At 52.0% G+C, this 27,714-nt stretch overlaps 12 protein-coding genes across 12 annotated transcripts; 7 read left to right on the top strand and 5 right to left on the bottom strand.

Moving 5' to 3' along the window:
* Positions 1–72: 72 nt before the first annotated feature.
* EI97DRAFT_375256 (xanthine dehydrogenase) lies at positions 73–4,322 on the top strand (the record flags this gene model as incomplete). Its single annotated transcript, XM_033795495.1, has 4 exons — positions 73–303; positions 361–564; positions 618–4,047; positions 4,111–4,322. 4 exons carry the CDS (start codon positions 73–75, stop codon positions 4,320–4,322), a joined length of 4,077 nt encoding a protein of 1,358 aa, XP_033655186.1.
* A 427-nt stretch (positions 4,323–4,749) lies between these two features.
* EI97DRAFT_489193 (uncharacterized protein) lies at positions 4,750–5,765 on the top strand (the record flags this gene model as incomplete). Its single annotated transcript, XM_033802214.1, has 2 exons — positions 4,750–5,723; positions 5,760–5,765. The coding sequence occupies exons 1-2, from the start codon at positions 5,178–5,180 to the stop codon at positions 5,763–5,765; spliced, it is 552 nt and encodes a 183-aa protein (XP_033655185.1). The 5' UTR covers positions 4,750–5,177.
* Positions 5,766–5,952: 187 nt separating this feature from the next.
* Positions 5,953–7,672, bottom strand: EI97DRAFT_432504 (uncharacterized protein). Its single transcript, XM_033798177.1, has 5 exons — positions 6,957–7,672; positions 6,745–6,889; positions 6,626–6,689; positions 6,369–6,532; positions 5,953–6,249 (listed from the first exon to the last, which is right to left on the bottom strand). Exons 1-5 carry the CDS (start codon positions 7,372–7,374, stop codon positions 6,042–6,044), a joined length of 999 nt encoding a protein of 332 aa, XP_033655184.1. The 5' UTR covers positions 7,375–7,672; the 3' UTR covers positions 5,953–6,041.
* A 134-nt stretch (positions 7,673–7,806) lies between these two features.
* EI97DRAFT_432502 (DNA glycosylase) lies at positions 7,807–10,028 on the bottom strand. Its single transcript, XM_033798176.1, has one exon. The coding sequence runs from the start codon at positions 9,732–9,734 to the stop codon at positions 8,232–8,234; it is 1,503 nt and encodes a 500-aa protein (XP_033655183.1). The 5' UTR covers positions 9,735–10,028; the 3' UTR covers positions 7,807–8,231.
* Positions 10,029–10,272: 244 nt separating this feature from the next.
* On the top strand, positions 10,273–11,169 carry EI97DRAFT_449705 (Phospholipase/carboxylesterase; the record flags this gene model as incomplete). Its single annotated transcript, XM_033800235.1, has 4 exons — positions 10,273–10,376; positions 10,429–10,519; positions 10,582–11,006; positions 11,061–11,169. The coding sequence occupies 4 exons, from the start codon at positions 10,273–10,275 to the stop codon at positions 11,167–11,169; spliced, it is 729 nt and encodes a 242-aa protein (XP_033655182.1).
* Positions 11,170–11,350: 181 nt separating this feature from the next.
* EI97DRAFT_300204 (uncharacterized protein) lies at positions 11,351–12,622 on the top strand. Its single transcript, XM_033794524.1, has 2 exons — positions 11,351–12,378; positions 12,424–12,622. Exons 1-2 carry the CDS (start codon positions 11,691–11,693, stop codon positions 12,495–12,497), a joined length of 762 nt encoding a protein of 253 aa, XP_033655181.1. The 5' UTR covers positions 11,351–11,690; the 3' UTR covers positions 12,498–12,622.
* A 507-nt stretch (positions 12,623–13,129) lies between these two features.
* EI97DRAFT_416719 (uncharacterized protein) lies at positions 13,130–14,389 on the bottom strand (the record flags this gene model as incomplete). The annotated part of the gene is made up of 2 exons (XM_033796901.1): positions 13,935–14,389; positions 13,130–13,895 (listed from the first exon to the last, which is right to left on the bottom strand). Exons 1-2 carry the CDS (start codon positions 14,285–14,287, stop codon positions 13,130–13,132), a joined length of 1,119 nt encoding a protein of 372 aa, XP_033655180.1. The 5' UTR covers positions 14,288–14,389.
* A 132-nt stretch (positions 14,390–14,521) lies between these two features.
* On the top strand, positions 14,522–16,232 carry EI97DRAFT_416717 (uncharacterized protein). The gene is made up of 2 exons (XM_033796900.1): positions 14,522–14,640; positions 14,782–16,232. The coding sequence occupies exons 1-2, from the start codon at positions 14,558–14,560 to the stop codon at positions 16,022–16,024; spliced, it is 1,326 nt and encodes a 441-aa protein (XP_033655179.1). The 5' UTR covers positions 14,522–14,557; the 3' UTR covers positions 16,025–16,232.
* Positions 16,233–17,756, bottom strand: EI97DRAFT_300105 (small COPII coat GTPase sar1). Its single transcript, XM_033794523.1, has 10 exons — positions 17,717–17,756; positions 17,365–17,402; positions 17,290–17,315; positions 17,209–17,229; positions 17,124–17,162; positions 17,017–17,068; positions 16,909–16,966; positions 16,773–16,858; positions 16,532–16,721; positions 16,233–16,481 (listed from the first exon to the last, which is right to left on the bottom strand). Exons 1-10 carry the CDS (start codon positions 17,736–17,738, stop codon positions 16,441–16,443), a joined length of 573 nt encoding a protein of 190 aa, XP_033655178.1. The 5' UTR covers positions 17,739–17,756; the 3' UTR covers positions 16,233–16,440.
* Positions 17,757–19,828: 2,072 nt separating this feature from the next.
* On the top strand, positions 19,829–20,484 carry EI97DRAFT_299959 (uncharacterized protein). The gene has a single exon (XM_033794521.1). It carries the CDS (start codon positions 19,991–19,993, stop codon positions 20,333–20,335), a length of 345 nt encoding a protein of 114 aa, XP_033655177.1. The 5' UTR covers positions 19,829–19,990; the 3' UTR covers positions 20,336–20,484.
* Positions 20,485–21,669: 1,185 nt separating this feature from the next.
* Positions 21,670–22,304, top strand: EI97DRAFT_299962 (uncharacterized protein). The gene is made up of 2 exons (XM_033794522.1): positions 21,670–21,752; positions 22,009–22,304. Exon 2 carries the CDS (start codon positions 22,021–22,023, stop codon positions 22,213–22,215), a length of 195 nt encoding a protein of 64 aa, XP_033655176.1. The 5' UTR covers positions 21,670–21,752; positions 22,009–22,020; the 3' UTR covers positions 22,216–22,304.
* A 774-nt stretch (positions 22,305–23,078) lies between these two features.
* EI97DRAFT_432495 (uncharacterized protein) lies at positions 23,079–27,690 on the bottom strand. The gene is made up of 6 exons (XM_033798175.1): positions 27,094–27,690; positions 26,920–27,040; positions 26,547–26,864; positions 25,775–26,492; positions 23,403–25,721; positions 23,079–23,346 (listed from the first exon to the last, which is right to left on the bottom strand). The coding sequence occupies exons 1-6, from the start codon at positions 27,309–27,311 to the stop codon at positions 23,333–23,335; spliced, it is 3,708 nt and encodes a 1,235-aa protein (XP_033655175.1). The 5' UTR covers positions 27,312–27,690; the 3' UTR covers positions 23,079–23,332.
* Positions 27,691–27,714: the final 24 nt, after the last annotated feature.

Here is a 27,714-nt window from a genome sequence, read left to right as displayed (position 1 = left end):
TTGTTCTTCATTATTATCCTTCGTCTTCGCTTTTTGGGATTTTGTTCGTTTGAAGCAGAAGACTAGGGAGATATGGCTCCAAGTATTATTGGTGCCCCGGAACCCGCCGTCCCCCCGCAGAACGCTCGTTCCCTCGACAGTGTCACGGAGGGGTACGACGATACTTTACGGTTCTACCTTAATGGGACGAAAGTCGTGCTCGAGGATGCGGATCCCGAAGTCACCCTGCTGGAGTATCTTCGGGGCATTGGCCTGACAGGCACGAAGTTGGGGTGTGCAGAGGGAGGCTGTGGCGCATGTACTGTGGCAAGTATACCTGCCATGGGAATAGGAGAGGTATGAGGACTGATTGTGTGACAGGTTGTGAGCCAGTATAATCCGACGACAAAGAAGATTTACCATGCGAGTGTGAATGCGTGCCTGGCGCCGCTTGTCAGTGTCGACGGAAAGCATGTCATTACAGTTGAGGGGATCGGAAATGTAAAGAAGCCGCATCCGGCACAGGAGAGGATAGCAAAGGGAAATGGTAGTCAGTGTGGGTTCTGTACGCCCGGTATAGTCATGGTACGAATCTCCTGTTGAACAATCCTGTCAAACTGGCGCTAACGCAGGTCCAGAGTTTGTACGCCTTACTCCGAAACCACGAACGTCCCAGCGAACATGACGTCGAAGAAGCCTTCGACGGAAACCTATGTCGCTGCACCGGATATAGACCTATTCTGGACGCAGCGCAAAGTTTCAGCGTTCCAACAGGTTGCGGGAAAGCCACGGCGAATGGTGGGACGGGTTGCTGTATGGAAAATGGAGGGAAAGCAGGCGGCTGTTGCAAAGACGGCTTGGACGACTCGCAGCCGATAAAACGGTTTACGCCTCCTGGGTTCATCGAGTATCACCCGGATACCGAACTCATCTTCCCGTCGCAGCTGAGGAAGCATTTGTTCAGGCCGCTGGCCTTCGGGAATAAGCGGAAAAAGTGGTACAGGCCCACTACCCTTCAGCAATTGCTGGAGATCAAGAGCGCATATCCTTCGGCAAAGATTATCGGAGGTAGCACGGAGACGCAGATCGAGACCAAGTTCAAAGGCATGAACTATAGCGCCAGTGTTTTTGTTGGCGACATCGCCGAGCTCAGACAGTTCACTTTTCAAGACGAACATCTGGAGATAGGCGGAAACGTCGTCTTGACGGATCTTGAGTCTATATGCAAAGACGCTATCAAACACTACGGTAAGGTTCGCGGGCAGGCTTTTGCCGCCATCCTGAAACAACTTCGGTACTTCGCTGGGAGACAGATCCGGAATGTGGGAACACCAGCAGGTAATCTGGCTACTGCCTCGCCCATCTCGGATCTCAATCCTGTCTTTATGGCTAGCAATGCCACACTTGTTGCGAAGAGCTTGGAGAAGACGACAGAATTACGCATTGCGGATTTCTTCAAAGGATATAGGCAGACTGAGCTACCTCCTGACGCCGTCATCGCGAGCATTCGAATACCGGTGACCAAAGAGAAGGGGGAATACATACGAGCTTACAAGCAAGCAAAGAGAAAGGACGATGATATCGCTATTGTAAATGCCGCTTTGCGCGTGGTGCTCAACGATTCTCACCTTGTCGAGCGCGTCGATCTCGTCTACGGTGGCATGGCGCCCACGACGATTGCCGCCAAGAAAGCCATGGGGTACCTGACAGGAAAGAAGTTCACCGAGCTGCAAACGCTAGAAGGTGTCATGGGTGCCCTGGAAGAGGACTTCGACCTCCGATTTGGCGTCCCTGGTGGCATGGCAACGTACAGGAAGTCGTTGGCGCTCAGCTTCTTCTACAAGTTCTATCATGAAGTTCTCGCGGAGCTGCACGCAGACGAGGTGGAAGTTGACACGCAGGCCATTGGAGAAATTGAAAGAGATATCTCCTCGGGAAAGAAGGACCATCAGGCTGCCGAGGCATACACCCAAAACGTTCTTGGAAAAGAACTGCCGCATGTTGCTGCTTTAAAGCAGTCTACGGGAGAAGCACAGTACACAGACGATATTCCTCCTCAGCGGAATGAATTGTACGGCTGTTTGGTTCTGTCCACAAAAGCGCATGCGAAATTGGTCAAGGTTGACCCCGAGCCCGCACTTGAACTTCCCGGTGTGCATGCTTGGGTTGACCACCGGGATCTTCCGTCTCCAGAGGCCAACTGGTGGGGTGCGCCTAAGTGCGACGAGGTCTTCTTTGCAGTCGACGAAGTCTTCACTGCTGGCCAACCCATTGGTATGCTCCTTGCCGATTCTGCTAAGCGCGCTGAACAGGCCGCTCGAGCGGTGTTGGTTGAATACGAAGATCTACCTGCCATCTTCACTATCGAGGAGGCTATTGAAAAAGAAAGCTTCTTCGATCACTATCGGTACATCAAAAAGGGCGATACGGAGAAGGCATTTGCCACAGCTGATCATGTCTTTACGGGCACGGCACGCATGGGCGGGCAGGAGCACTTCTATCTGGAGACCAACGCTTGTGTTGCTGTGCCCAAGCCTGAGGACGGCGAGATGGAGATCTTCAGCAGCACCCAAAACCCGTCGGAAACGCAGGCTTACGTAGCAAAGGTCGTCGGCGTCGCTGCCAACAAGATCGTTACCCGTGTCAAGCGCATGGGTGGCGGTTTCGGTGGCAAAGAGACGAGGTCCATCCAGCTGGCGGGTATCGTGGCCTGCGCAGCGAACAAGGTCCGCCGACCTGTAAGGTGTATGTTGAACCGAGATGAGGACATCATGACTTCGGGACAACGGCACCCATTCCTTGCGCACTGGAAGGTTGCTGTCAACAAGGACGGGAAATTGCAGGCTCTTGATGCGGACGTCTTCAGCAACGGCGGATGGACACAGGACCTCTCCGGTGCAGTGGTCGAGCGTTCTATGACGCATATTGATGGCGTGTACTCTATTCCCAACGTTCATGTACGGGGAAGGATAGCGAAGACAAACACTGTCTCCAACACCGCCTTCCGTGGCTTCGGAGGACCACAGGGCATGTTCATCTGCGAGACTTTCATGGAGGAAATCTCCGATCATCTCGGGATTCCAGTCGAGAAGCTTCGGGAGATCAACATGTATTCTCCAGAGACAAATATGGTAACGCATTTCAACCAGGAACTCAAGGACTGGCACGTTCCCCTCATGTACCGCCAGGTCCAGGAGGAGTCCGCGTACTGGCAACGTCGCAAAGAAATCGAAGAGTTCAACAAGACCCACAAGTGGAACAAGCGCGGCCTCTCCCTCATCCCTACCAAATTCGGCATCTCCTTCACGGCGCTGTTCCTCAATCAAGCCGGCGCCCTCGTCCACATTTACCACGATGGCTCTGTCCTGCTCGCCCACGGCGGCACGGAAATGGGTCAAGGCTTGCATACGAAGATGACCATGATCGCGGCCGAAGCCCTCCAAGTCCCTCAAGAGTCCGTCTACATCTCCGAAACCGCCACTAACACCGTCGCAAACACCTCCTCGACCGCCGCCTCCGCTTCTTCCGACCTCAATGGCTACGCCATCTGGAACGCGTGTCAGCAACTCAACGAACGCCTCAAACCGTACCGCGAAAAGCTGGGCCCGAACGCAAGCATGAAGGACATTGCGCATGCCGCATATTTTGACCGCGTCAACCTCTCCGCCCAAGGCTTCTACAAAACCCCCGACATTGGCTATGTTTGGGGCGAGAACAAGGGTCAAATGTTCTTTTATTTTACTCAGGGCGTCGCCGCAGCCGAAGTTGAAATCGACACTCTGACAGGCGACTGGACGTGCCGACGTGTGGATATCAAAATGGACGTTGGGCACTCCATCAACCCTGCTATCGACTACGGGCAGATTGAGGGTGCGTTTATTCAGGGCCAGGGGTTGTTTACTACCGAGGAGAGCCTTTGGCATAGGGCTTCTGGGCAGATCTTTACCAAGGGTCCGGGCGCGTATAAGATTCCAGGCTTCAGGGATATTCCGCAGATCTTCAATGTTAGCCTGCTCAAGGACGTGCAGTGGGAGAATTTGAGGACAATTCAGAGGAGTAGGGGTGTTGGTATGTTCTTTCTTCTGTGTCCTTCCACCGCCTCAAAGCTTTCAGTGGGCTGACGATTCGCAGGTGAACCTCCTCTCTTCATGGGCAGCTCCGTCTTCTTCGCTATCCGCGACGCGCTCAAAGCTGCGCGCCGCGAGTTCAATGAACACTCAGTTTTGCATCTGCAGTCGCCTGCTACGCCTGAAAGGATTAGGATATCGTGCGCCGACCCCATTCTTAAGAGGGCGTGGGTGAAGCCAAGAGAGGGGGAGAAGAGTTTTTTTGTCGCTATCTAGACATCGGAACGGATCTGGCGCCATTTACGAATCCAGGCATGGCGAGGTGCATTAGTGTCGTCTGAGATACCATATTCATTATGCAGTCGAAATATAGCGAACAGGCAGGAATGAAGAATGGACACATTCTTCTGGAGTATTTCAGGTCCGAAGTCAGTTTTGATTCCATCTGCTTCTCGTCGGCTTTCGACCCAGGCAGGCGTTTCGCATGCGCCTGCTCACCTCGCGGCATTGTAACCTAGGACCGCGCATCACGATCCAGGTCTCCTAACCTACATTCTGGCAAATCCTCACGAGTCATCGCTGCATCCTGCAGTACATGAACCAGGCAATCAATATTTCCAAGACCTCGGTACTGCTAAGTAAGCATCACCACACCGACACGTGCACTGCATCACCACAGTACGAACAGGCCTAACGGTTTGCAAGCGTTAGTGTAAGCGAGTTAACGTGACATCGTTTACAACTCGCGTTCGAGGGTTACCAGCGCCCATGTCGATCGTTCTAATAATAGCACTATCAGTGTCTATTTGCGGTTGGTATGATGAGGGCCTATGCAGTGGGTACCACTGTCGTATGCATCGGATTTACAAGTTAGGCCAGTGGAGTTGAAAGCCCTTGGGTGGCGAATATTCGAGAAGGAATAGCGGAAGAAGAAACATCGGTAGGTTATAAGGATGAATGCACACCTATTTGAAGACACCGGCATCGAGATTTCCCACTCACTCTTGAGCTCAACAACACTGTCACTTCCGAATTGAAAAGCATTACTACAACCGTTTGCACTCTTCTAAGACGGCTACCGCCACCAACACAAAAACCCACTGCCAAAGCCAGACAAAACCACCAGCAATCATGCACTTCGCTACTGTCCTCCTCCCCACCCTTCTCTCCTTCACCACCCCGATCCTCTCCGCCCCGACCTTGAGCCCCCGCGAAACGAGCTCCAGCCTCCTCCCCTGGCAACTCACCGGCATAGGCTTCTTCTCCCCCTCCGGCCGGCCCGGCAACTATCCCTGGAACACCATCACAGCCAGCATCACCGACCCCAACGCCCTCGACCTCGGCACCAACAAAGCCGGCCAACCCGTCACCCTGCCCGCCAACAACACAGCCTCCAACTGCCGCGCCATCTGGCTACGCGGAGAGAACCCCTTCAACCGCTCGTGGCCCTGCGACGACAACGCCGAAGCAGACGGCTACTGGACCATGGAGATTCTGCAGACGCCCGAATTCGGCTTGACCAATTTCGACGTCAGGTTCCGGCGGGTGGCGGAGGTGGGGAGCTTGGGCCAGAGGTTTGCCAGGAAGTTTGTTGGTGAGGTGCATTTGCAGGCGCCTGAGACGCTGTCTGGGACTTGTGGGGGGAGTGGGGTGTGTAGTTGGGGGTTGAGGGGGGAGGTTAGTCCGTTGGCGGTGCCGGTGACGGAGGTTGAGGGCTGAGCCGTATCATGAGATGGAGATGAAAAAGGGTTGATTCTGGGGGTGGATTAGAAACAAGAAAGAGGCAATGTAGGAGAGAGAGAGAGAGAGAGAGAGACGGAGAGAATACAAGTGGGAACCGTGTTTTCATATCCTTATGGTGAAATTCACGGTTTTCATTTTGGATTTCGGAAAATGAATTGACTGTTCCTATTCTGAAAAAAGACATATAAAACACATGTTCGGTTCAGCCTGCATTCTAAAGGCTATTGTCTAGTCTTCTTGCCCACGGCACAATCACTGCACAGGCATCCCGCCGGGCAACTCTGGCAACCAACTATCAATATCCTCCTTCACCTTCTGCTTCTGCGCGCACTTGTTGCCCGCCGCGATACTCTGCGTCTTGAGTTGAGGGCAATTGATATTGCAATTCGAGTCCATGGCCTTTTGCAGCGCATCGCCTTTCCAGCCAAAGACGTAGTCTCCGTGATTCCCGTAGCCGGTCCTACATATATTATGTCAGTATATCATTTCTTCATGGAAACAACGGTATCGTGCATATGACGCAACTAGATATGGGCAGGGGATCTGGGAAGAGAGAGTCACGAGTTCAGCGATACGTACGCATCACCAAAACTCCACACGAAGGGCTGGCTGCCGTCCGCGGGCCACAGTGATTGATCGTTGAATTTCGAAGTGTCAAAAATGACTTCGTAGAAGAGCTGCGGGATCTTGACGGGGTGGGTGGAGGGGCAGGGCCCGTTGGATTCGAAGGTTCCGGATGCAGGCTAGACGTCCGTTAGTCCATAACTTCACTGGGTCTAGATGACCGTCCACAACCCGGATTCGGAATCGAAGTAGAGGAAAGGTAACCAACACACATAAGCAACGTGGCTCATATGGTCAGGCGAATCGAGGTTGACGCCATCCCAACATGTGGGAAACCTGTAGAAGATATCAGCAACCCATGGGAAGCTACCACATGCTATGGGTCTCTTACCTCACATTCACCATGATACCCGCCTTGCACGGCTTCTTGGGGAAATCAAGCGTCTCGCCCGTACGCGTGAGGATATTCTCCAAGCACGTATATGTGAGTTGCCGGAATCGTTTCGCCTCGGCTTCGGTGCGGTAGGTCGGGTTTCCTGGAAGCGCACATCAGTTTGACACTGTGACTCCTTGACGGTGCTGCGATAAAGTGCGTAGTCGTACCAACAATCATCCTAAACCCCTTCTTGAAAGCGGTCACTTTCGCTGTCCCCCTCAACGTTGGCGTGTAATACACCGTCATTCCACCCTGGCTGCTCTCAAACCCACTATTGCCCTTCACGGGCACTCTCTTGAAGGTCCCATTCCTCGCCCTGAAGAACAAGACCGCAGTCCAGTAATTCGAGAAGTCCTCAGAAAACGTACACGTGGTGCAAGTGGCGAGGTCGGAGGGCGCGACGGACGGATCCATGGTAGCATTGAACGCGTTGCCGCCGATGATTTGGTGCAGATGAGGGCTTTGAAGGGCGCCAGGATTGACGAGGGGGTCGAGACGCTCGATGACAAGCTGGGAGCAGGAGAAGCGGAGGAGTGCGTGGGCAGAGGGCGCGAGGAGCGCGAGGGCCGCGTAGGTCCAAATCATGATGGTGGTGAGAGACGCAATATGGGGCAGCAGCAGGAGTGCTTCGCTCCAGTGTGAAGTCGAGGTTGAAGTTGTGCTTATACGCAAATACTCCCAAGACATGCCTATCCGCAGACACCAATACAATATCTCCCCACATTCCCATATTCCTGATGATTGGCTGCGAGGAAATACCTTTGCACCTTTTATGACCAGGGAGAGTATATTGTACTCCATAACTTCGTTTGGTGGAAACCAGTCATGGCGAATCCAAGCATAGTACTAACCGAAAGACCGTCGTACCTAATCTGGAAATTCCTCCAATTAGAAGGAAAGGCATGGGGCTCATTTGGTGGAGATCCCTACTATCGACGTTGAATAAAGCTTTGCGAATGGTATGTCTGGAGGCTTGGAGACATGGGATCAGTTAGTATATAATACATAGATGGTTGTGGTCGCTAATGTCGGTAACCGTTGTGGAGCAGGGTTCCAAATTGACCCCACATCATAAGGACGTGTCATAACTATTATAGGGGCTGTCCATGTGGCTAATAGTGAACTTGCTCTGGTCCGGAAAAATGGAAGTCTGCAGGGAAGATCACCTCAAAGGGAAAGCTGACCCAATAGTGAACATCCAATGGAAAGTAGAATTGCAGAACTGTGGAAAAGACGTCCGCTTTTGGAATCTCACAAAGGTATTGGATTTAGAAAAGGAAAAGATGCTTTTGAAAGAAGCACACCTACCGGTCGGGAGATTGTACATTCCCAGTAATACCAACTGCCTCATGGAGTCTTTATAGAGTTACGCCTCATCTTTGCCATTTTCAGCAAAGAAAGCCAGTGTGCAGCAGGATCCCTACCATCATCGATATAGACCCTCAATCTTCAAAGTCTTCGTCGCTGTCCAGCTCATTCAGCCCACTGCTCTCCTCGCCCGCTTCCATATCTTCCTCAGCTATGACTTCTTCTTTTCTCGGAGCTCTGCCTGAACCAGTGCTTGTGCTCGGGAGTTGCGTAAGGGAGCCCAGCGTCACGTTCCTATCGACGACCTTCATGCGGGCCAATGCTGGTTTCTCGCGTTTGACAAGATGGTCGATCACACAGCCCTTGTCCCATCCTTCACTATGCTCACCAGTAATGGCCTGGCAGCGTCGACACAGTTGTCCGTGTTTGAAGAGAAGTTGATGCAGCGAATACTTCAAGTCGTCTGGAACACGAACTTGAAGATGAGCCGCCGTAGAGTCTCGATCCGGCCCAGCGAACTTGCCTGTCTTGCCCGGGGCGAGGCCATCCCATTCGCCTGCCGGGGGTACCCAACCTAACCACTTCGCGATCCTGAAGACATGCGTGTCAACTGCAAAGGCCGGTCGCCTCAGGCAAAAGAGTGCAACGCACAACGCTGTCTTGTATGCAATACCAGGATAGCTCATGAGGGCGTCCAGCGCATCATTCGTGTCTAGAAGATGGTAATGGTCGAGAGATAGCACATGTTGCGCAGTTTTCGTGACGTCGAGGCCCTTCAAGCCATCAACTGATCCATCCGACGATATGATTTTGCGGCGCTCCTGATTCTCTTCCCATACCATCTGGAGAATTCTCTTGATGTGCTTGCTCTTGGAGTTGGCAAGACCGCCGTTTTTTATAGCGTCGCGCACCTCCACTTGTGAGGCAAGATGAACCTTGTTCCAATTCACACTCCCTTTGCCAATGCCCTCCTGGAGAATGCCGAATTTCTCAACAAGTCCCTGGAATGCACGCGCCGCATTGGCCTGGGTGGTCGAAGCCGACAGAAGCGTCCGAATCATAGCGTCCAGGACTGATGGCACTTCACCACAGCCGGCTACGGTAAGGGAGGGCGGAGGAATAGCTGCGGGTGGCTTATACTCTCCGTGCAGCGACGTCAGTAGGCGATTGACTTCGCGGCACTCTTCCGGAGTAGGATGAGGCCAATCGGGATAAGGTGTCACTCCGTGCGGATACTTGAGCTTCTTGTTCTTCTTCGGTACCCGCCCTTGACTTGCATCTCTTTCGCTGTTGGACGGCTTTACCTGAACCGAGACAGATTGTCCGACGACGGACGCGGGTGGAACGAAAACGGGCATTAGCCCAAGATTGTGAGGTAGCTCTTCATACTTCACTCCCCGCTCTATATTGGTTTGAGGGGTCTCAAGCTTGCCAACATTCCTCGATAACGCCCTGGACTTCTTGACCGGCCAGCCAAAGGAGTTCCCATTTTGAACGGCTGTAGACTTCCGCTTCCTGATCTTTGGAGGCTTTGCAGTTTTCGGAGGACTAGACACTTGTACAGGCTCCTTGGGCTTGAAGGGTGGCTTTTCTGGAGAAGCTAGCTTCGTAGCACTTCTGGTCACCCTTCGTTCCATTGGATGTTGAGTTACCAAGAAAGTGTTCATCGGATGCTCTGCAGTGACGACTAGAGTTAGTGTGTAGGTGGAAATTGTTGGACAAGAGCGATTTGAAGAATGGACAAGACGGATGGATCACTCTGTGCGAGTCATGCGCATGTCCAGAGGGAAAGCAGCTCTCGGAGCCGATTTCTAGGCACTTTTAAGTGAGGGAGCAAGTGTTCACGTGCTGACACGTTGCTAGCAGTATCTGCTTCAATAATGAAGAGGGGAAGCTTGAAGTGAGTGAGTGAGAGGTAGAATCAATGCCTGTGACTGGTTGTACTTGTGTGTTCGTCGATGACGTTCGTGATTGGCCTTTTCGGACTGTCTTAAAGGGGCTTAGCGCAGACCATGCCAATCTCGGGCCCCAGGGGTTGCGGTTGGACTAGCGCAGGATCCGAGGCCCCGCTATTGATCAACGGTCAACACCTTTCACCAATCTACTCCGTATACCACATTCTTAAGTCTACCGCTTGACGATATCTACAAGAATTTCTTTCACCCCCTGTACAGTATGGCGCACATCGCATACAAGGCGCCGTTAGTCGTTCCCGCACTCAAGCGCCACTCCGCTACAGTCATTGTCGCCCATGGTTTGGGAGACAGTGGAGCTGGCTGGTAGATGCTCCCGTAGACATATTTCTACACTACCTGGTACTCATTCGCATAGGATATTCCTGGCGGAGAACTGGCGGCGGAGAAGCAAGTTTGAAGAAGTCTCCTTCATTTTCCCTAACGCTCCCATGATCCCCATCACATTAGTAAGTCCTTGTCTCACCTTCTCAGCACATGAGATAGAACATTCACTGACTGATCATGGTAGAACATGGGCATGCGCATGCCCGGCTGGTACGATATCAAGTCCCTCAGCGACATCTCCTCCCGCGAAGAAGACGAAGAAGGCATCTTGCGTACCCGCGATTACTTCCACTCCCTCATCGACGCCGAGGTAGCCAAAGGCATTCCCGCAAACCGGATCGTAATCGGCGGATTCTCACAAGGCGGCGCCATGGCCCTGATAAGCGGTGTCACATACAAGTCTCAGCTCGGCGGCATATTTGGTCTGAGCTGCTACCTGCTGTTGCAGAAGAAGATGAAGGATCTCATTCCGAAGGATAGCCCGAATCAGAACACGCCCATTTTCATGGGCCATGGGGATGCGGATCAGGTGGTTGCGCATCGGTATGGGAAGATGAGTGCGGATGCGTTGAAGGAGCTTGGATATAACGTGGACTTTAGAACATACCAGTGAGTGCGAGCGAAGATGATATGCTCTTGCCAACAGCACTGATGCTCGTGTAGGGACCTGGTGCACTCGGCTGACCCAGAGGAGATCGACCACCTTGAGGCCTATCTCAAGCAGCAGATACCCGCTCTAGGAGAGGAGAAGAAGTCTGAAGGTGCCCTCTGACTCCTTCCGGCATTTTCCTTTTCTCCATCACAATCTCCAGAGGTCATTACGGCATTAGTGTTATTAGCGTCGTTGGGTATATCATGTATAGCATTGTTGAAGAAGCGAAGAGCATATGACCGTGGGTAGGGAGAGTGGCCCGTTATCAGCGGAGGAATTGCACGGATAATGTCGAGGAGCGTAACCTTTGGATCTTTGGATACTCCGTAGAATTTTTGTAATTACGTTTTTCCTTCTCCTGGAAGCTAGATGTAAGCGGTTGGCCCGATGTAGTAGGTACGCCTTCGGAAATGGCGGCCTGACTAAGCACCCGCCTCTTATGATATTACAACAGCCCAGAGCCTTTCGCTCACGTCTTAATCTACCCTTCGTCCGCCCACCTCCTAACCCTTAATTCTCGACCGTACCTTCATTTCCCGTCGGATGTCCGACCTTAAATCTCCTTCAGAAACCATTCGATAGTTTGATTTCATGCCCCAGCTTTACTTTCACGTGCATGAAGTCATAGCACAAACATTGAAATGTCACCAAAACCGATCTCTTTCGCATATCGATTCGAGGATGGATGTGCCATGAATATCGACTACCAGAGGCACGAATATCGCATATGCTGGAATGGCGACTGGCGAAAGCCTCCGGATCTCAGTCACTTTCCCGCGGTGGATGGTTCCGTGACTCTTATACCACATAGTCGGGAGGTTGAAGAGCTTTGGGCCAAGTCTGACGTCTTAAAATGTGGAGCGGACGCTCATATCAGAATCCTAAAGAATAAAAAGGATGCATTCCCTGTCATCAAGGTCGGCATGGACGACCGCCAAAGACGCCTGATTGCCGACGAATTTTCTATTCTCTGTTACTTGGCATCTCATGGCTGTCCTGTCGTCCGCGTACACTCTGAGCCTTTTGTGGATGACAAAGGCATCTTCGGTTTTAGGATGGAGGAGCTGTTCGAGATCGAAATCGCCAGTGGACGGACGCATGCCGCACAGATCCTCAGCTCTATCAAGAAAATACATGAAGTAGGGGTTATTCACAACGACCTCTCCCCCAATAATCTCATGAAGAACAGAGAAGGTTGCCTGACTTTGATTGACTTCGGTCACGCTGGCTATCTGGGGGATCAGATCCCTTCCGACATGCGAGCACCAAACTCGAACTGCGACAGGTACTCTGTCGAGCATGATATGAATGCTGTGAAGCGAGTTCTTGGTATGTCAGCTTGTTTAAACCCGTCTCCCTTAGCTGACCAGACAGACATATATGGTCGGAACGGATTTGTCCAGTTCATTCCCCGGAGTAAACTCAGCTCGCTTTCTTCCCTGATGTAACTTCAACAGCCCAGAAAAATCGTGTAGTTCCAGTCGCGCCCTTTGATGGGGTGACAACGCCTGCCAAACACCAAATCCCCTGAGAGTCTGGATCGCGCAGCCGCTGAAGCGAGTATCCCCAACCACCAAGACTAGGTCCACGAAGTTGCTAATTGGTCTGTACCCTTCTTCCACAGTCAAAGAAGGCTCTAACTAGTCCCCCCTGGCCGTACCATCGCCCGCCAGCCCTCTCCTCCCCAATCTGATGCGATGCTGGCAAATCGGCCAGTACGAGCGGGAAGGAAGAGACGGGACAGGGTCAAAGCGAACTCGGTCATTCGCACAATAGGCCATGTTTTTGGCAGGCTCCCCTTTTGGCGCCCTTGCCGAATTCCCTCGAATAATTTGAATTTGACATCTAGATCCCGTGGCCAGGTTTGGGGTGATGTCGGCATATACCCCACTGAAAAGCTCACGAGAATAGGCCCGTTTAAGGCGAATGTCCACGGCGCGGTTGGGTTCATTGACAACGGTAAGAATAGGCGGACCTTTTCGACGTTCTTTGTCCTCTCCCACCTGAACGACGCTTGTGTGCACGAATCAATCCTACAAAGCTTCAGCTGCTAAGCCGCCGCGGTGCAAAGTCGCTACGCTCAGTAGAAGTAGGGTAGCGGTATGAACTTCTCGAACTCTGGTAGCTCCGTTCTTCCTGGCCAGCCTTCAAGATCCGACACGTACCCAGAAAAGTACCCGGAGCGGTCATCTGCCATACTCAATATCTTCTTGAGGAACGTTCCCTTGCCGTTCTCAGCGCCTTCACAGTCGGCCCACCGCCAGATTGTCGGGTCATACAGGTCCATCGCCCCTTTGGCTACCGTGCGGGAGATGAGTTCACTGCAAAGCAGAGGTCTCAAGATCGTGAAGTTGCAGCCACATTCAGTCACCGCGTAGCGCAAGTAGTCGGTATTCAGGGGACCATCAACCAGCAGCAAAACGGACAACGCAGCGACCGCTCGTTCGTCGCCCTCAGCTATTGCTTCCAGTAGCCCTTCTTTGGCAGTCTCGCCAGCTGTACTCCCGTTCCAGTCAATTGTGCACTCCAGCGTTACCAGTACGTAAAGCAGCTTAGTCTTGTCAGGCGTCCACGGACCATGAAGCAGTTTCTCGGGGATTAGGACATCATAGCTGAATGACCCTAGGCCGATAGGGGAAGTTGCCCTCTTGATACACCTTGGATGAGGGTCGTCAACGGTGAACAGATCTTGGAAATTCGGTAGGACGTCGTGACTACTTGCATGCCTAATGTGGTCGAATAGTCTGAAAACAACGCCGTGACTTTTCTGAAAATATTCCACGAAAAATTCCCAGGTGAAGAATCGAGACGCGAGAAGTTGCGATTGGAGTACAGGGTCCGCAGGCCTTCTTGGGCGAGGCAGCCAAAAGCTTCGGTCCAGGTACCAATCCTCAACATACCCTTCAAACTCTTTATTGAGATCAACTGTCTCAAAAAAGCATCGCATGGCGAATTCCATACATGTAGTTTTTGAGGATAACTTTCGTCCCAGGTCCGGCGAAGCACGCGGCAATGAGATGTTCATACTCTCGAGGAAAATAATATCCAGGATCTCCGGAGGCAATCCTTGCAAGGTAGGCGTGGATTTGACATAATGTTTGCTGGGTCTTGGGTGTTTGGCGGACTGTGAGGTAGAAGCTTTGGCGGCCTTTGCGGGTGGGGAGATTTGTGACTGCCAACTGGAGACGATTGAGCGATTCCCTTTTCTGCCACGGATTCTAACTGGCGTCGGACCCATTTCGTGGCTTTCCGGAATAGTGCTCTTTGCTTCGTCTCAAAAGTGTTTAGTTAACTTTTTTGTAGTTCTGCTGTTGTAGAGAAATATTTTACACGTATCGGATGGTGATCATGAATTGCAGATTACGGGCAAGTTGTGGCGTTGGTCTTTGGAGCACGGGCCGTGGTTGTGGCTTGGGCGCTTGGCCCGAGCATGTCTTGTCTGGTTTATGAATCTCACCATAAACAATGGTAAGCTCCATTCTCCCAAGACGACAAATCGCAAACAACAATGCAGGTCCACGCCGTACCTGATTCAGAGCGCGCCCTCACATCGACGGGAAGGCGACTTCCTTGGGCGTACGAGTTTGCCGAGTAAGTCACTGTCTCGTGTTTCACCTTGCCGAACCATGCTGTGGATCAATAACAACTGCTGTCATGGGGGAGAAAAGATCCATTTCTCTTGCGCAGTCCGAACTTGCCAAAGATTCGGCGCAGCTCACTAACAATGGACAGCTCAGATCATACCCAGCGGCGCATCCCAGAGGAAAAAGGTCCGTTCGGCAAGGCCCGCAAGCGCGGCCTCTCCCGCAGTAAAACAGCAACTCCAGCGCGCGGACAAGACCAGGCGAAGCTCGAGAATCTCCGCGTCATTGACGATATCTTTTCCAAAACAAAGCAGCAGGAAGCGCAGAGGGAATCGTTGCGAACGCGGAAGCCATCAGGGCCCAACGGATCCCTCCCCATCTCTGCATCGGCGCCGAATCTGATAGATGCTGCGGGATTAGACAGCTCACTTTTCCAAGGGAATGGCTCTACTGCGGCGCCAAAGGAGCCTACAGAGGTTATACTGTGGGGTTATGGACCTGATCAGCAATGGGCTGCGATAGACTTCTACGAGAAAGTGTCGGGTGGCATCATATACGAAGACTACGACCGACTACCTCCAAATACGCGCTATAATCTCTCGTTATCGCAACACAAAGCTTCCTCGGTCCGCTCGCTCTCAAAGGCTTCATTGCGCAAGCTCAACGAATATGTCGGCGGTGATCACTGGATTAAAGTCACTTTCGATTCCCCAGAAGCTGCAGAGCGCGCGTGCCACTACTCTCCAAAAGTTATACAAGGGCACATTGTCACAGCCCAGCGCTATGTGGGCCGTGGACCTCCCGAGGATAAGGCTGTGCGAGCATCACCGGGGTCGGCAGTCGCATCACTGGCAGGATCCCCCAACGCGTCTTCGTCGAGCACCCTTCCCTTCGGAACTTCATCTTCTGCGACCGCTTCATCAGCTACAGCTACGACGTCTGTACCAGCGTCAATGCCACAGCGCCTGGCATCTGAACCTTTTCTCCGCAGCACCGGCGCCTTCCCTATCGACGACGACGAAACCCTCATCCCTCAACGACAGGCACAACCTCCGGCACCCACAAACACAACGTCCACATCCGTAGAAACAACTCGCCAAGCCGGCCGCTCGACTTTACGCGTGAAGGGCGCGAAAGCCGCTGTTCTTCTGCCGGCCGAGAAAGCCTTCCTCCCCGCTCCCTCCCCCTGGCAGCAGACATTTCGAAGCTGGCCGGTCATAGGCTGGATTGTTGGCACCAACCACGGTATCATTGGCGACCAGGTGCCTAGGAAGGAGGACGGCTCGTTCGACAGCGCAAATGCAAGTTTGTACTGGCGTATGTGGTATAACATCGATTCGTGTTTTGGAACCAATTTCTGCGGCGTGAGAGATGCTGAGTATGAAGATTGAAGTAGCACGGAATGAGAATTTGCATTGGTCGGCGTCTGGGTTGGGATGGCATGGCAGCATATCTTGTTGCTCTATTGGAAGGGGTTATCCAGCCCTATCTGCTGCTTGGAACGAGAAATCGTGGTCGTAACACTTCATGAGCGGGGCGAAATCATAGTCTACCTTGTTAAATACCCAAACTTTTCGAACAATCAGAAATTTTATCATTAGGGTAGATTCTTCACAAAAGGGGCCAGTATTGCGCAAGTGAGCGGTTGACAACGCCAATTTCAGACACTAACGCCATGGCCATGAGAGAGAGTATACATCTAATGAGCAAAGGTCAAACTATCCATCATGTACTCGTAGCTGCACCGCTGCGCCCTGCCCATCACACGTAATTCGTACTGAGTGCATGAGGTCCTTAGGACGACCCATTACACGTACTGGCTGAGCCAGCGGATGGCCTCACCATACCCTATGTAATGTTAACACGCAGTCATAGCGTAGGGCGACGATGCAACATACCCTGCCGCATTACGACACTGCACATGAACACCTCAATGGGCCGGATACCCTCAAGAGGGACTTTGCCCTTGCCGGTGGTTTGATAAAGACCCAAAGCAGCGCGTAGCTGGTCCTCTGAGATAGCTTCCGGGTGGTCGATCTTGTTCCCGAGAATGACGAACGGGGTGTTGGCGAGTTCCTCCATGGCAAGCTATAACCTTGTTAGCACAAGAACAAATCGTATGGCGGGACCGGTACTTACTAGGGCATCGAGCTCTGCCTTTGACTCGGGAAGACGCTCGTGATCCTTTGCATCGACAAGAAAGACGATACCGCTTACTTCAGGGACTGAATCATGAATCAGCAAAAGTTGCATACGGGATGAGGATTGAGCATACAGTAATCGCGCCACAGGCGGCGCGCCTGGGCGTGACCTCCAAGATCGAAAGTGGTAAACTGCTTGATTTAAGCCTAGTTCCCAAGGCCTTGAATGACCGGGCACGGACCTTGACATTGCCTATCGAGAGCTCCTCGGATGTGGGGTGGAGGGTTGGCTGGCTTGGAAAGGGTCAACCTGCACGTTCGTTACAAGGCACGGATGGAATACACTTACAGCACTGCAACTCTGTCGTTCTTGAGCATGTGCAGAAGACTACACAAGTCAGTTTTCATCTTGAGCACCGGCTTGGTTTGCATACGTCGTTTTTCCGGCATTGTCACTACACTCGCGTTAGCAGAAGGTTCGGCAGAGCGTGTCCAACTCTAGCCTGCGCACGTACAGTCCGAGGAAGAGGAGTTTGGCATGCTATATGACCCATTAGCCCCTGCGTGTAAGCTGCCCGTCAGGTAAATACCTTATTCAGCAGACCCAGAGAGGCCAGGACATCGTAAACTACAGCGTACGTTAGCCTATCCTGCGCAAGGCATCACATCACAGTAAAGCTACGATATAACCCAGTCCCTCCATTTGCTGCAACGGCGGAACGATCGTGTGTTTTTGATGAACATCATAGGATGAGGCCAGCACACCGACTCCGCTCCTTGCAATGAGACCACTCCGACTTTTGTGACTCTCGTCTCGCCTCAAGCTGTTCCCATATTCGTCGCCTCCCGCCGGCTAACAAACTCTTCCATTATTTGGCCACGGTGATAGGGGATACCGAGCGAACAAACGGGTCCCATGTACGTAAAGCTAGGGTTACTTACACCTATCAACACGGTTAGCCATGATCGAGATGGAGCGCAGTTCGAAGAACACTTACCAGTTTAAGATCCACATATCGCCGTCGTCAACGTTTGTTTTACGATCAAGCTATGAGTTAAGAGCGAGCGCTGTCCGCTATCACCAGGAAACAAGATTTCGGAGTTGTTGCGGTGGACCGCATCGGCATCCTTGGAGCGAGTTCAAGAACGCTTGGCACTGGATGACATAATCAACGCTGCACGTGACATGAACATTCACTGTCGCGTTGAATCCTTCCAGCAACTCTAGCAGGGGACGAAACGCGTAAGACTATCAACTATATTCAGGGAGTGTGCAGAAGCGAAGAAGTGGGAGTAAGCCGGATCCGAAGGAGACCTAACTGGCACATGTTGCAGAACTCCATCGGGTGCGCGGTAAAGCCAGAGCAATATGATAGCTGGCCGATTGCATATGCCAAATTGAGATTCTGGTGAATATGGTTGCCCCTGGGTGTCACTGAGGTTGGTGTAAATATCCCAAGACAAAAAGAAACAAACATGGGTAAATGGGTGTTACTGCGCCACAGAAACAATCCTAGCCACCGCACGAACAACAACAGTTCAATTCAATCCACAGCCACTTGGGGACAGAATTCTTTTGACGAAATAATCACCTATCACTTAGCGCCAGCAGTATCAGCCCCAGAATGAACCATCCTTCCACCCCGTTCTGAGGATTCAACCTGCTCTTGTGGACTTGACGAAAAGGGAAATCAACCGTTCGAGAATGTCTACCCAATGTTCTTAGAGAAATCAGCCACATTTTCTCCACTGTCCACAGTGCCCCAAAATCAGCTTACAAGCCACGCTTTACCCCATACCTACTTTTGTAGCTAGTTGCTGTGTTTGGCGACGACTTGTTTTCATCCGAAATTGGTTGAACCAACGAAGCCATACAGCGTGTCGCTCCGTCACCGTCATTTTATGCTCTTCGCAAACCCTATCTTTGACCATATCAGCTTTTCGTTGCCCTTCCATATATGCACCTTTCGGTTTTCTCGCCACAATCAATCACAATTACGATCTGTGAGCTCTATGAAACCTCACCCGATACTGTCTCGGAAAACTTCAGGGTTGCCATTTGTGACCATAACCCACGTTTATATGATGTACGCACTCAATGCAATCAATTGTCTGACCCATGCATTTTAGAATTGACTAAACAGGAACCAGTTCACATGGCAGCAAATGCACTGTCAGGATTTCATAAATTTGAAGAGAATTCGTTCATATAAAGCGACTGTAAGACCTACGGCTTCATCGCCCGTAGCACAAGCTGTCTCCTAAATTCTCTGTGATTATAATCAAGACTGCACACTTCATAAGGTTCTTTGTTCCACTTCCACTGGGGAATCGAGTGAGCAGAGGGGATGGTGGTCAAACACTCTTTCCGTTACCTTGATAAACCATTTTACGAAAACCAGACCACTATCTCAATCCACAAAGCTCGGTGACAACTTTAGGTCCTGGGTCATCCGTTGATACCCGTGGCGTCGGACTTCGGACTCGTTTGCCACGCTGCCTGTATATGAAGCAAGAGGTTGGGTTTCACGGTTTCACGGTATAGCCCCCAACTTTCAGAGTATAATTTCTTGCACTACCGTCATCGAAAACATTTCCAATGAAACAAATGAAGGAAGTCATGCATGCATGATAGTACAATTGGATATGTAGGATCGAGCAGGTAGATGATATCTAGGGGGATAGGCAAAGCTGGTCTCGTCTCAGTAGCCCAGAATGCAACAATGAAAAATTACAAGACAAACCCTGTTAGTTAACCACAGACTCGGACACTGGACGGATTTGGCCGTGTGACGAGTTTGAATCGCTGAGTTCTGTATGAGGCACAGTCTTGCACTGTGCCAGAGGCTACTCCCTCTTTAGTGCGGCACCGCCAAGGAGACACACTCACTGTGCCATGAGACCATCAACGGAATCAATCGCTTTTCCCGCGCCGCTCGAGGCGTCTTTGGCGTAAGCCTCATAGCTGCCTTCTTGCAGAGGGCGAATCTACCATATGTTCGTGAGTCGAACGCAGATCGATTGAGGCACAGGTATAACCCTGAGGAGTTTGAGGGCGTTTCCATTATATATATAAGGGTATTAGGCCTTCACAATGAAGAAGCACACCTCCTCTGCTATACAACCAAATTCTTCACTCCAACTCTTCTCCCATACACGTCCTCACTACTCACACGACTCATACAAATACCACCACTAAAACCGGAATATCCCAACATGCCGTCTTCCACCTCGAATGTGCCCGCCGGCTCTGGACAGACAGTGGCAACTGGCGCAAGGGGAGGTCCTTACCAGTACTATCCATGTGTGAACGCAAATTCTCCAGGACATGCAGTCTCCTATACCTGGAGACTTCGTCCCGGTGAGCTATGCGAAAATTGCCGCGTTAGTGGATTGAAACTACGTCAATTAGTCGTATGTACTGACCTGTGTTACAGCTCGCAGGCCGTTAATCAATGGACAACAAATGGACTGGAATATGCTGCGAGAGAATACGGTTCTGTCGATATCAGATTTCGTCGGCTCACGCCAATTGTCCAGAATGTACAATGCTCGATTTGAAGCTTTGAAGCTTTCCCGGAGATTCTATTTCTGCATGTTGAGGATTATTTGAGTGGTGGACATTGGAGTTGAATTTATCCCCTTCATGTTGCAGCGAGAAATTGCGCTGGTTACCATTTCTCTTTACAGCTCCACCTTCTGAATCAAATCACTATTTTCGATATGTTAGAGTATTCAGGATAATGAGCTGTCGGGGCTCCTCTCAATGAATCTGAATTGCCATTATCTTACGTCTGCCTGTTGACTTCATAAAATGCCGAAGAAATGGACATTCCTGAGATTTCCCAAGTCAACACCGTCAGTACCGAGTTTCAAAGCCAGAGTACTTACCAAGCAAACTTGTAAACTCGTCCATTGGCAACTGAGTTGGAAAGAACCACTTGCCGATCGAGGACAAGTCAGGTGACAGCGCAGGGCTGCTCCTGCTTCTTCGCTCCTGTGTCGCACAACATCCATCTTTCTCCCCTCGACTCCACTCTTCCTCCCCATTTTCCATCCGGATTTTGTCAAACACTACGCCGACGTGGCGGAACCCCGCACAACCTTCTCCCGCAGAATGACCGTCGTCCTTTTCATGCACCGTGCATCCTCTTCGACCCCACGCTTTCTTTCCGCTGAGGTCCATGGTGATCGGTGAGGCTGACCGACCCGTACGCCTCAGTAACAATTGTCTCCCTGCAAGCGCCGGGGCATTATCCGTTGTCACATCCGGTCCGGGGGCATTCTGCTGCGGTTGCCTGCGCCACCCACCTCAAATGTGTTGTGGCGCTTAACACCAGTAAGCAAGTCGGCAACGGCGATCCCGCGTCGCAATTGTTAACGACTCTCCCAGTCAACATCATTGAAGCCTATCGTGAGCATTGCTGCCTTGTTCCCTCGCCGCGAGCTCGAAACTTACAGATGTAGGGCTGGTTCGACGGGATGCTCTCTGTTCTCAGCAGAGCCTTACATGTTCCTCGACATATGGCGCACCAAGAAATCAGCCAAAAATGAACATCAATTCTCGCGTGGGAGCAGCTCGCCCCCAACGTACACTTCACGGGATACCTCCATTGGATTGTTCGCGAAATCATGTCGGCGAATGGAATCGTATGAACGCCCATTCAATCGAAAACCCTGAGACCCGCAGGAACCTCAGAGCGCGTCATGATAGCTATTTCTCTAAATGCCCTCGTTGGTCGGTTATCGGATATCTTCGACCTCTCAGAAGTATAGCCCTTGAGGAACTGCCGAGGTAATTCTGACTGCACCCCGTCACTGCAATGGTCGAAAACCCGACAGCCCCAATACAAGGAGCAAAGTTTCTACCCGCAAACCGGTCCCCGAGTCCTTGAGCTTGCTTGTTCTCGGCTACATCTGGAGCCATGACTCCTCGCATGGTCCATCATGCAGCTCACTCAGTAGCGCAAAGCTTAAAGTACTGATGCCCCTCTGATCAGCTTCTGTGTCACCCTCACCGTTTCTGGGCACATTGATTGAGACACTATTTCGCACTGTTGTTGTTGGTTTTCGAGACCTCGCCAGCAGAGATGCAGCATCATACGTCACTCCTCCCTCGCAGCTAAATCTTCGCTGAATCATTAATCAACCGCATCAAAACGCGTACTCCTCTCTCTCTATCGTAGTCGGACCCCTTTAAGGCGTGCACTTCTAATTGACTAATGCTTCGGCAGTTCCCGTCGGCGATGGCGTCAAATAGGAGAAATAATAGCGGTCGTACCCGCTGCCGTTGCTTATGTGGACAACGGGGTCCATTATGTCTCCATGCCGCTTGTGAATTACGCCACCGCCTCACTTGCTCCAATGGAGACTGGGCACCGAAAAGCTGGGTTTGCAACGTTGCCAATATTGACCCAATGACCCCGATTCAACAGCACTGAGGTCGGCGAGATAACCACCCGGCAGCTACATGGATTCCGAAAGCCATACATGGATAGGGTGTCATTCCCGATGCCCAGTTACAGTGTTGCTGGATCCAACACCAACAATCAGGTGATTGAAGCTGCATGCAGGTCAGTACGGCTGTAGACGAGCGGGAGGGCAGCACGGTACCAAATCTAGCATGAGACTGCACGATGGCCTGAACGAGCATCATCTGAGAAGCCAATTGCCGACGTCACTGTCGGCAGACTTGGAGCCTGGAACCACATCAGGCTGCTATACAACTGGATCTGCCTGAACAGCGTCCTGCCTTCTGACGCCCACGAGCTCACTCCATGAGCAAACGCACATGATGTCGACACCCCGAACAGGTACCCCTTAGACACCTTGCAAGGGATGCCCGGATCGGGGAAATGCAAGTGATTTCCTCCATTCTTTGCGCTTGCGGAGGAGCAACCACCCTTCCGCTTGCGGCACATGCTGTGCCGCCATGCCACCTAGCCGCGCCGCAGCACTTAACCGCCTCCGGACTGCTCCTGACCAATTGTTTGAGCCCCATTTTCACACACAACTATGGTCATGCCGTTCGGGAGTATGTTGGTGTGTGGTGAGGTGTCAAGGAGAGAAGGGGTTCAGGACGGACTCCTGAGCCCTGCCACATCGACGAACAGGCACCCCTTCTAGGGTCATTTCTGCGAGGCAGCTGTGGAAAGCTGTTGGCGGGATCTCTGGCACTAGGATATTGAGAGGGGACCTGGAGCGTCCGGGGGATGACATGACTCCTTTTCCGCATGGGATGATTCAGGACGGTAGACACGACTGCAATGAAACGAACAGTATTACTGCAGCTGATTACGCTCCATGTACTGAAAATCCATTTATATTTTTATTACTGTTACAAGGATATCAAGAGGAAAGTCATACCCGTCGTCAATAGACATTAGCTGCTCAGTAAACTCAACCGTCGCCGTACCCTGGCCGTCCCATTCACCGTGCTCAGGCTTCAGCAGCCGTATGGCCTATACACTAGGGCCAAGGTCGCCAACGACCATCATGATTCTCACAATACTTCAACTCAACGGAAGACCTGCTCAAGACTGACGCCATGAGACCAGACTATGAGCCAGTTTCTGCAGAAAATGTCAACAAACGATTCTGTCACTCAAATCAAGAAACAAGTACTCACCGGTCTCCACATCGGGCTGTCTCCCGTCCAAACTGCCCGTGATCTTCTTCTTCAATTTGTTCAACCCAATCTTTCCCTGATCCTTCGCAAATTTCGCGTTTCTCGCCGGTTTCCATTGCATCAGACCGCGCTGTTTGCGATGTTCGGTGCGCCTATTTTGCTTATTTACGTCCCTACTACTCAGCGACGACTGCTGTGATACCCCAGATTCTGCAGTGCCGTCCGTTGTATCCGTGGCCATGGAGCTTCGAGTAGGGCTTGTTTTGGAATTCCTGGATTCGGTGCCGCCGTTCATTTCCTGGGCGTTGGCGGTGTTGTTTGCGTCTTGGATGCCCAGGTCAGAAGACACGGAGGTGGACGAGTCTTCAGAATCATAGGCTCCATCGACATCGTCGTTGGCCTCGTTGTCGCTCGGATGATAAGGATCATGCAGTGGCTCTTCAGCACCAGGTTCACGCCTCTTATTGCCCTTGGTATCCATATAGGCTTTGGGATCATGGCCAAAGGCGCCGGACCAGTCGTCGCCGGACTTGGAGAGCCAGCGACGTCTCTCGCGCTCGTCAGTAGATTTCAGGATGTCGCGTCCTTGGGTGAGCGAATCTTCGTGGAGTTGTTGGACGCGGTCCGGAATTTCCTTTTCGACTGTACGTGTTCGGACGCCTTCTGCGAGACAGGCTTCAAACGTCTCGTATGTCTCGCGGCTGTCGTTGTCGGCGATAAAGGCTTGGTGGCTCTCGTCGATGCCAGGCTTGAAGCGGGCGCGGAACTGGAGACGGCCGACTTCTTGGAGGTCTTCGAGACCAACCTCGTTGTGACAGTTTTCTTCCGTTATGTAGTTTTGAGTCAGGCGAGCTGGATGAGCTGTAGTCCAGATAGGGATATTGACGTCCAAGTCCTCGTTGTCGATAAAGTGTTGAAGCCAGATAACGGCGTACGCGTCCGCCTTTCGCTTGTTCTCGATATGAAATTCGAACACAACAGGCGAGCGGTATCGGTACTTGACGGGCAGGCGAACATTGTACTTGCCCCCATGGCTTGTAAGGTCGAAATAGTACCCGTCCCTTTCGTCCAGCTTCCTTGCTGCCAGTCTCGAGACCTTCTCAACACTCCCTCCAGTACGGAGCTTCAGCTTGGGAGCGTGCTTGTAGCCAAGGGCGAGGATACGCTCAGAGCGGAACTCGAATGTGCCCACATCCCAACCCAACATGTTAGGAGGCAAGCGCAATTCGATACTGCGGAACAGGAGAGAGATGCGAATTCTTCCAAAGCCGATGCCCCCATCAAGTGGGTACCAACGAGTGACTTGCGAGCTCGTCTCGAGGATATCGGAGAGCTTCAATGGAACAACACCGAGAATGGGATCGTGCTCGCGATTCCGAGAGTCGCGGACTGTCACAGTTACAATTGCCGATCGCCAATCTCGAATGAACCTTTCGGTACCGGCGTTGAAGATTGGCTGCGAGGAGACAGCCTTGGATCGAGTCTTGTACACCAGGGTATCATTGAATAGGATAGTGCAGTAGCTCGTTGGAAGGTTGCCTCCGGTTTCTTCAGTGGCCTCACCGTAGGGTTTGGCCGGCTCATACTCACGACCTTTGCGGTTGCCGATGCTGCCCTTGACGTTCTCCAATTCAAGGTTCACGATTTGATGGACAACAACGCTGCAGATACCGCTTGGCCAGAGGGGGTCTGGTGGCGTGTGCATGACTGCATCATCATGCTCAGTGTTGATGACACCCTTGTCGTCTTGTAGAGCTGGGTCGTCCTTCAGCTGATCAGGCAAGTTGCGGTTCTTGCCATCTGTCCTGAGTGCTTTACGGAATTGAGGCTTGCCAAAGTAGCCCACCTCCCAGTGTAGCTCGCCTGGCATGTCGCTGCCAGCTTCCATGCCAGCAAGCTTCGAAACCTGTGGATACATCTTGCCTGGGTGTTGGATCATCTTTTGCATCGAGAGTTCGACTTTCCCAACAATGTCATCTGCCGAGTGACGATCAGAATCCCAGAGTTCAATACTGAGGTTTTCGTCCGCCTTGATTAATTCAGGAGTCACCAAGAGTGCTGCTGTCTCCTCCCAGATAGGGTTCAAATCGTCAGTAATGACACGAGTGCAGTACATTGGCTTTCCATATTTCGAGAAGGCAAGCGTGATGTAAGGATCGCTTCCTCCATGCGCGCTTCCTCGGCGATCCTGTTTGGAGAGGCCAGTAGCACGATGAATCCGGATCCAGACAACGCCGAGTGCTTCGACATCCTTCTGAACGCTGTCTCCTTGAAGAATGGCTCTCATGTCAATAGACATGGACTTTGGTGCAACATACACTGGGAAGGGTTGTAAGCGTCTCCTGTTTCAGCACGTAGACGGAGGCACTTACTGCTAGCGGCTGCCTTGATGGCATAGTTGACGAAGTTGCTGATGAGAGGAAGATTCAGGATGTTGACACCTTTCTCTACCATTGGGATACAGCCTGCTTGTACCTGTGGGGTGCCCATGAGAGTAAATGTCAGAGTCTTGAGGAAGGGTGGCTCCGGGGTCATGTTAAGCCGGAGACGAACAGTGCCAACAAGCCCCTGAAGTTCGACAAAGATGGGCAGCGGTAACCCGAACAGACCCTTAACTCCGAGATAGAAGACCAACTGCATGTGCATGTTCCGTGCCTTCTCGTATACTCGTGTTCCGCTAGGCGCGGCATGATAGGCGAACGAAACTTCCAAATTGTAGTAGTCACCGCCCTCTTCGTCAGCTGCGGCCTCCTGCGGGTCTTTCGTCCTTTTGTTCTCCTCGTGGATTGCTTCTTTCATCTCCTGCATATGCTCATCTGGAAGAGCTCTCAAGCTGAGGATACGGATTGGGTTGCTGCCTTGGTTGATCTCGGCGACTCTGACGTGCTCAATCACGCTCGGTACAGATGCTTGCATGACATCTTCCAGAGTGTCCGCTACGCCGATAAACATGTCAGGGTTGATCAAGCCCCAGACGATGGCCAGGAGGGTGTTCAACCACTCGACAGATTCAGGAAGTAGGTTGGCGGTTGCCACCTGGCCTCTTGTTTGTTCGCTGTGCCATTCAACTTCTCGTCCGCTTCGTATGACCTTTGGAGGAGTAAGCTTTCGCGTCAGCCTTCAGTGTTTTCCAAACGTGCGTACCTCCTTCGCCCACAACCACACCCCTGACGAGAGGCACATGCCCAGTGGAATTAAGCCTAGGAGTCTGCCACCGAAAATCTTGCCTACCACGACAGTGGCTACGAAGAGGCCGATGCAGAGCACGCCTGCCTTTTTCTCCAAGGCAGCAAAAGTGGGCTCGTAGCTCACAGTCGGAGTGGGGTGAAAGAGGATGTTTGTTTTCTCGCCGTGGATAGGGACATCGGAGGTACTTCCCGGAACGACGGGCTCAGGGGGCGCGGTAATGTCCTGAGCTTTCCTGTACTCATCTAGTGGTTGTGACTCGTGTGACCTGACGGGCTAGATCGTGTCAGTAGCTGTGGCAGTACAGGTATACAGTATCTGAAGTACTTACGGTGTCCTTTTGGAGATTGGCATTGGGAACCGAGAGCTGCGGGTTCTCGACCTGGTTCATCATGGCTTTGCTGACATCTTCGATGACGACTTCTTTGCCCGTAGTCGGGTCCGTCACAGTCCTTTGATGCATCTGATTAGCAAACAGCAACGTACCAGCGGAGTAGGCACTTACTTCTGGGTTCCCTCAATTCCCATCTTGGCCGGCTTATGAGGCTTTGCGTCGCCAGATGAGATGTCCTGCTTCTGTCTCTGGGCATAGTCTTCGTCTATCTTCCTGTCACGCGCGGCCTTGTCTCTATCCAGATTGTCGAGGAATTTCTTGACGGTGGGTACAGGATTGGCACCAGAATAGTGGCCTCCTGGGGCGTGTTGAACCTGTTGCTCGGCCATGGCGTTGGTTGATCCCTCTCCAGGACTTGAAGGCACGGATATGGGCAAATGTGTGTGGTAACGGGGTTCAGTCGAGTGAGGAAAAGGAGGTAAAATGGCCGGGAGGGGTCAATGTCGCAGGGGAGAGCTACCCCGGCTCGTAGGACCCAGAAAGCAGGGAAGCAGACATGCAGGCGCGTCAAAGAGTTGTGGTATTCATGGACGCGGATTGTCAGTGGTGATGTCATGCCAAGGCGTTCCCCGCGGAAAGGATATGGAAAGGTTGCGACGATTGTACCACAGCATACCACAGTAGTGCCACAGTATGGCTTCTCCACGCAAGAAGAAGAAAGCCGTTTCAGTTGCTTTAGGCCAGCGTCCCTCACCGACCTTGTCGTGGTGATTTCGATACACAGTAATAAGT

This window comes from Westerdykella ornata (assembly GCF_010094085.1).
Source record: "Westerdykella ornata strain CBS 379.55 unplaced genomic scaffold EI97scaffold_7, whole genome shotgun sequence".
Lineage (NCBI taxonomy): Eukaryota > Fungi > Ascomycota > Dothideomycetes > Pleosporales > Sporormiaceae > Westerdykella > Westerdykella ornata.
This window is presented reverse-complemented; position numbering and strand designations above follow the sequence as displayed.

Excerpts from the sequence above, each read along its gene's own strand:
- EI97DRAFT_432502 (XM_033798176.1), bottom strand. The coding sequence starts at position 9,734 with ATGGAACGAAGGGTGACCAGAAGTGCTACGAAGCTAGCTTCTCCAGAA.
- EI97DRAFT_300105 (XM_033794523.1), bottom strand. The coding sequence starts at position 17,738 with ATGGCTAACCGTGTTGATAGGT. Across the intron at positions 17,069-17,123 it reads AACGACAGAGTTGCAGTGCT|CCAGCCAACCCTCCACCCCA; the intron begins GTAAGTGTATTC and ends ACCCTTTCCAAG. Across the intron at positions 16,967-17,016 it reads TCTCGATAGGCAATGTCAAG|TTTACCACTTTCGATCTTGG; the intron begins GTCCGTGCCCGG and ends TAAATCAAGCAG.
- EI97DRAFT_432495 (XM_033798175.1), bottom strand. The coding sequence starts at position 27,311 with ATGGCCGAGCAACAGGTTCAACACGCCCCAGGAGGCCACTATTCTGGT. Across the intron at positions 27,041-27,093 it reads GGAATTGAGGGAACCCAGAA|GACTGTGACGGACCCGACTA; the intron begins GTAAGTGCCTAC and ends GATGCATCAAAG. Across the intron at positions 25,722-25,774 it reads CATCAAGGCAGCCGCTAGCA|TGTATGTTGCACCAAAGTCC; the intron begins GTAAGTGCCTCC and ends AACCCTTCCCAG.
- EI97DRAFT_416717 (XM_033796900.1), top strand. The coding sequence starts at position 14,558 with ATGCAGGTCCACGCCGTACCTGATTCAGAGCGCGCCCTCACATCGACG. Across the intron at positions 14,641-14,781 it reads TGGGCGTACGAGTTTGCCGA|CTCAGATCATACCCAGCGGC; the intron begins GTAAGTCACTGT and ends AACAATGGACAG.
- EI97DRAFT_299962 (XM_033794522.1), top strand. The coding sequence starts at position 22,021 with ATGGCGTCAAATAGGAGAAATAATAGCGGTCGTACCCGCTGCCGTTGC.
- EI97DRAFT_300204 (XM_033794524.1), top strand. The coding sequence starts at position 11,691 with ATGTCACCAAAACCGATCTCTTTCGCATATCGATTCGAGGATGGATGT. Across the intron at positions 12,379-12,423 it reads TGCTGTGAAGCGAGTTCTTG|ACATATATGGTCGGAACGGA; the intron begins GTATGTCAGCTT and ends CTGACCAGACAG.
- EI97DRAFT_299959 (XM_033794521.1), top strand. The coding sequence starts at position 19,991 with ATGCCGTCTTCCACCTCGAATGTGCCCGCCGGCTCTGGACAGACAGTG.
- EI97DRAFT_432504 (XM_033798177.1), bottom strand. The coding sequence starts at position 7,374 with ATGATTTGGACCTACGCGGCCCTCGCGCTCCTCGCGCCCTCTGCCCAC. Across the intron at positions 6,533-6,625 it reads ATATGAGCCACGTTGCTTAT|CCTGCATCCGGAACCTTCGA; the intron begins GTGTGTTGGTTA and ends ACGGACGTCTAG. Across the intron at positions 6,250-6,368 it reads GTGTGGAGTTTTGGTGATGC|GACCGGCTACGGGAATCACG; the intron begins GTACGTATCGCT and ends TAATATATGTAG.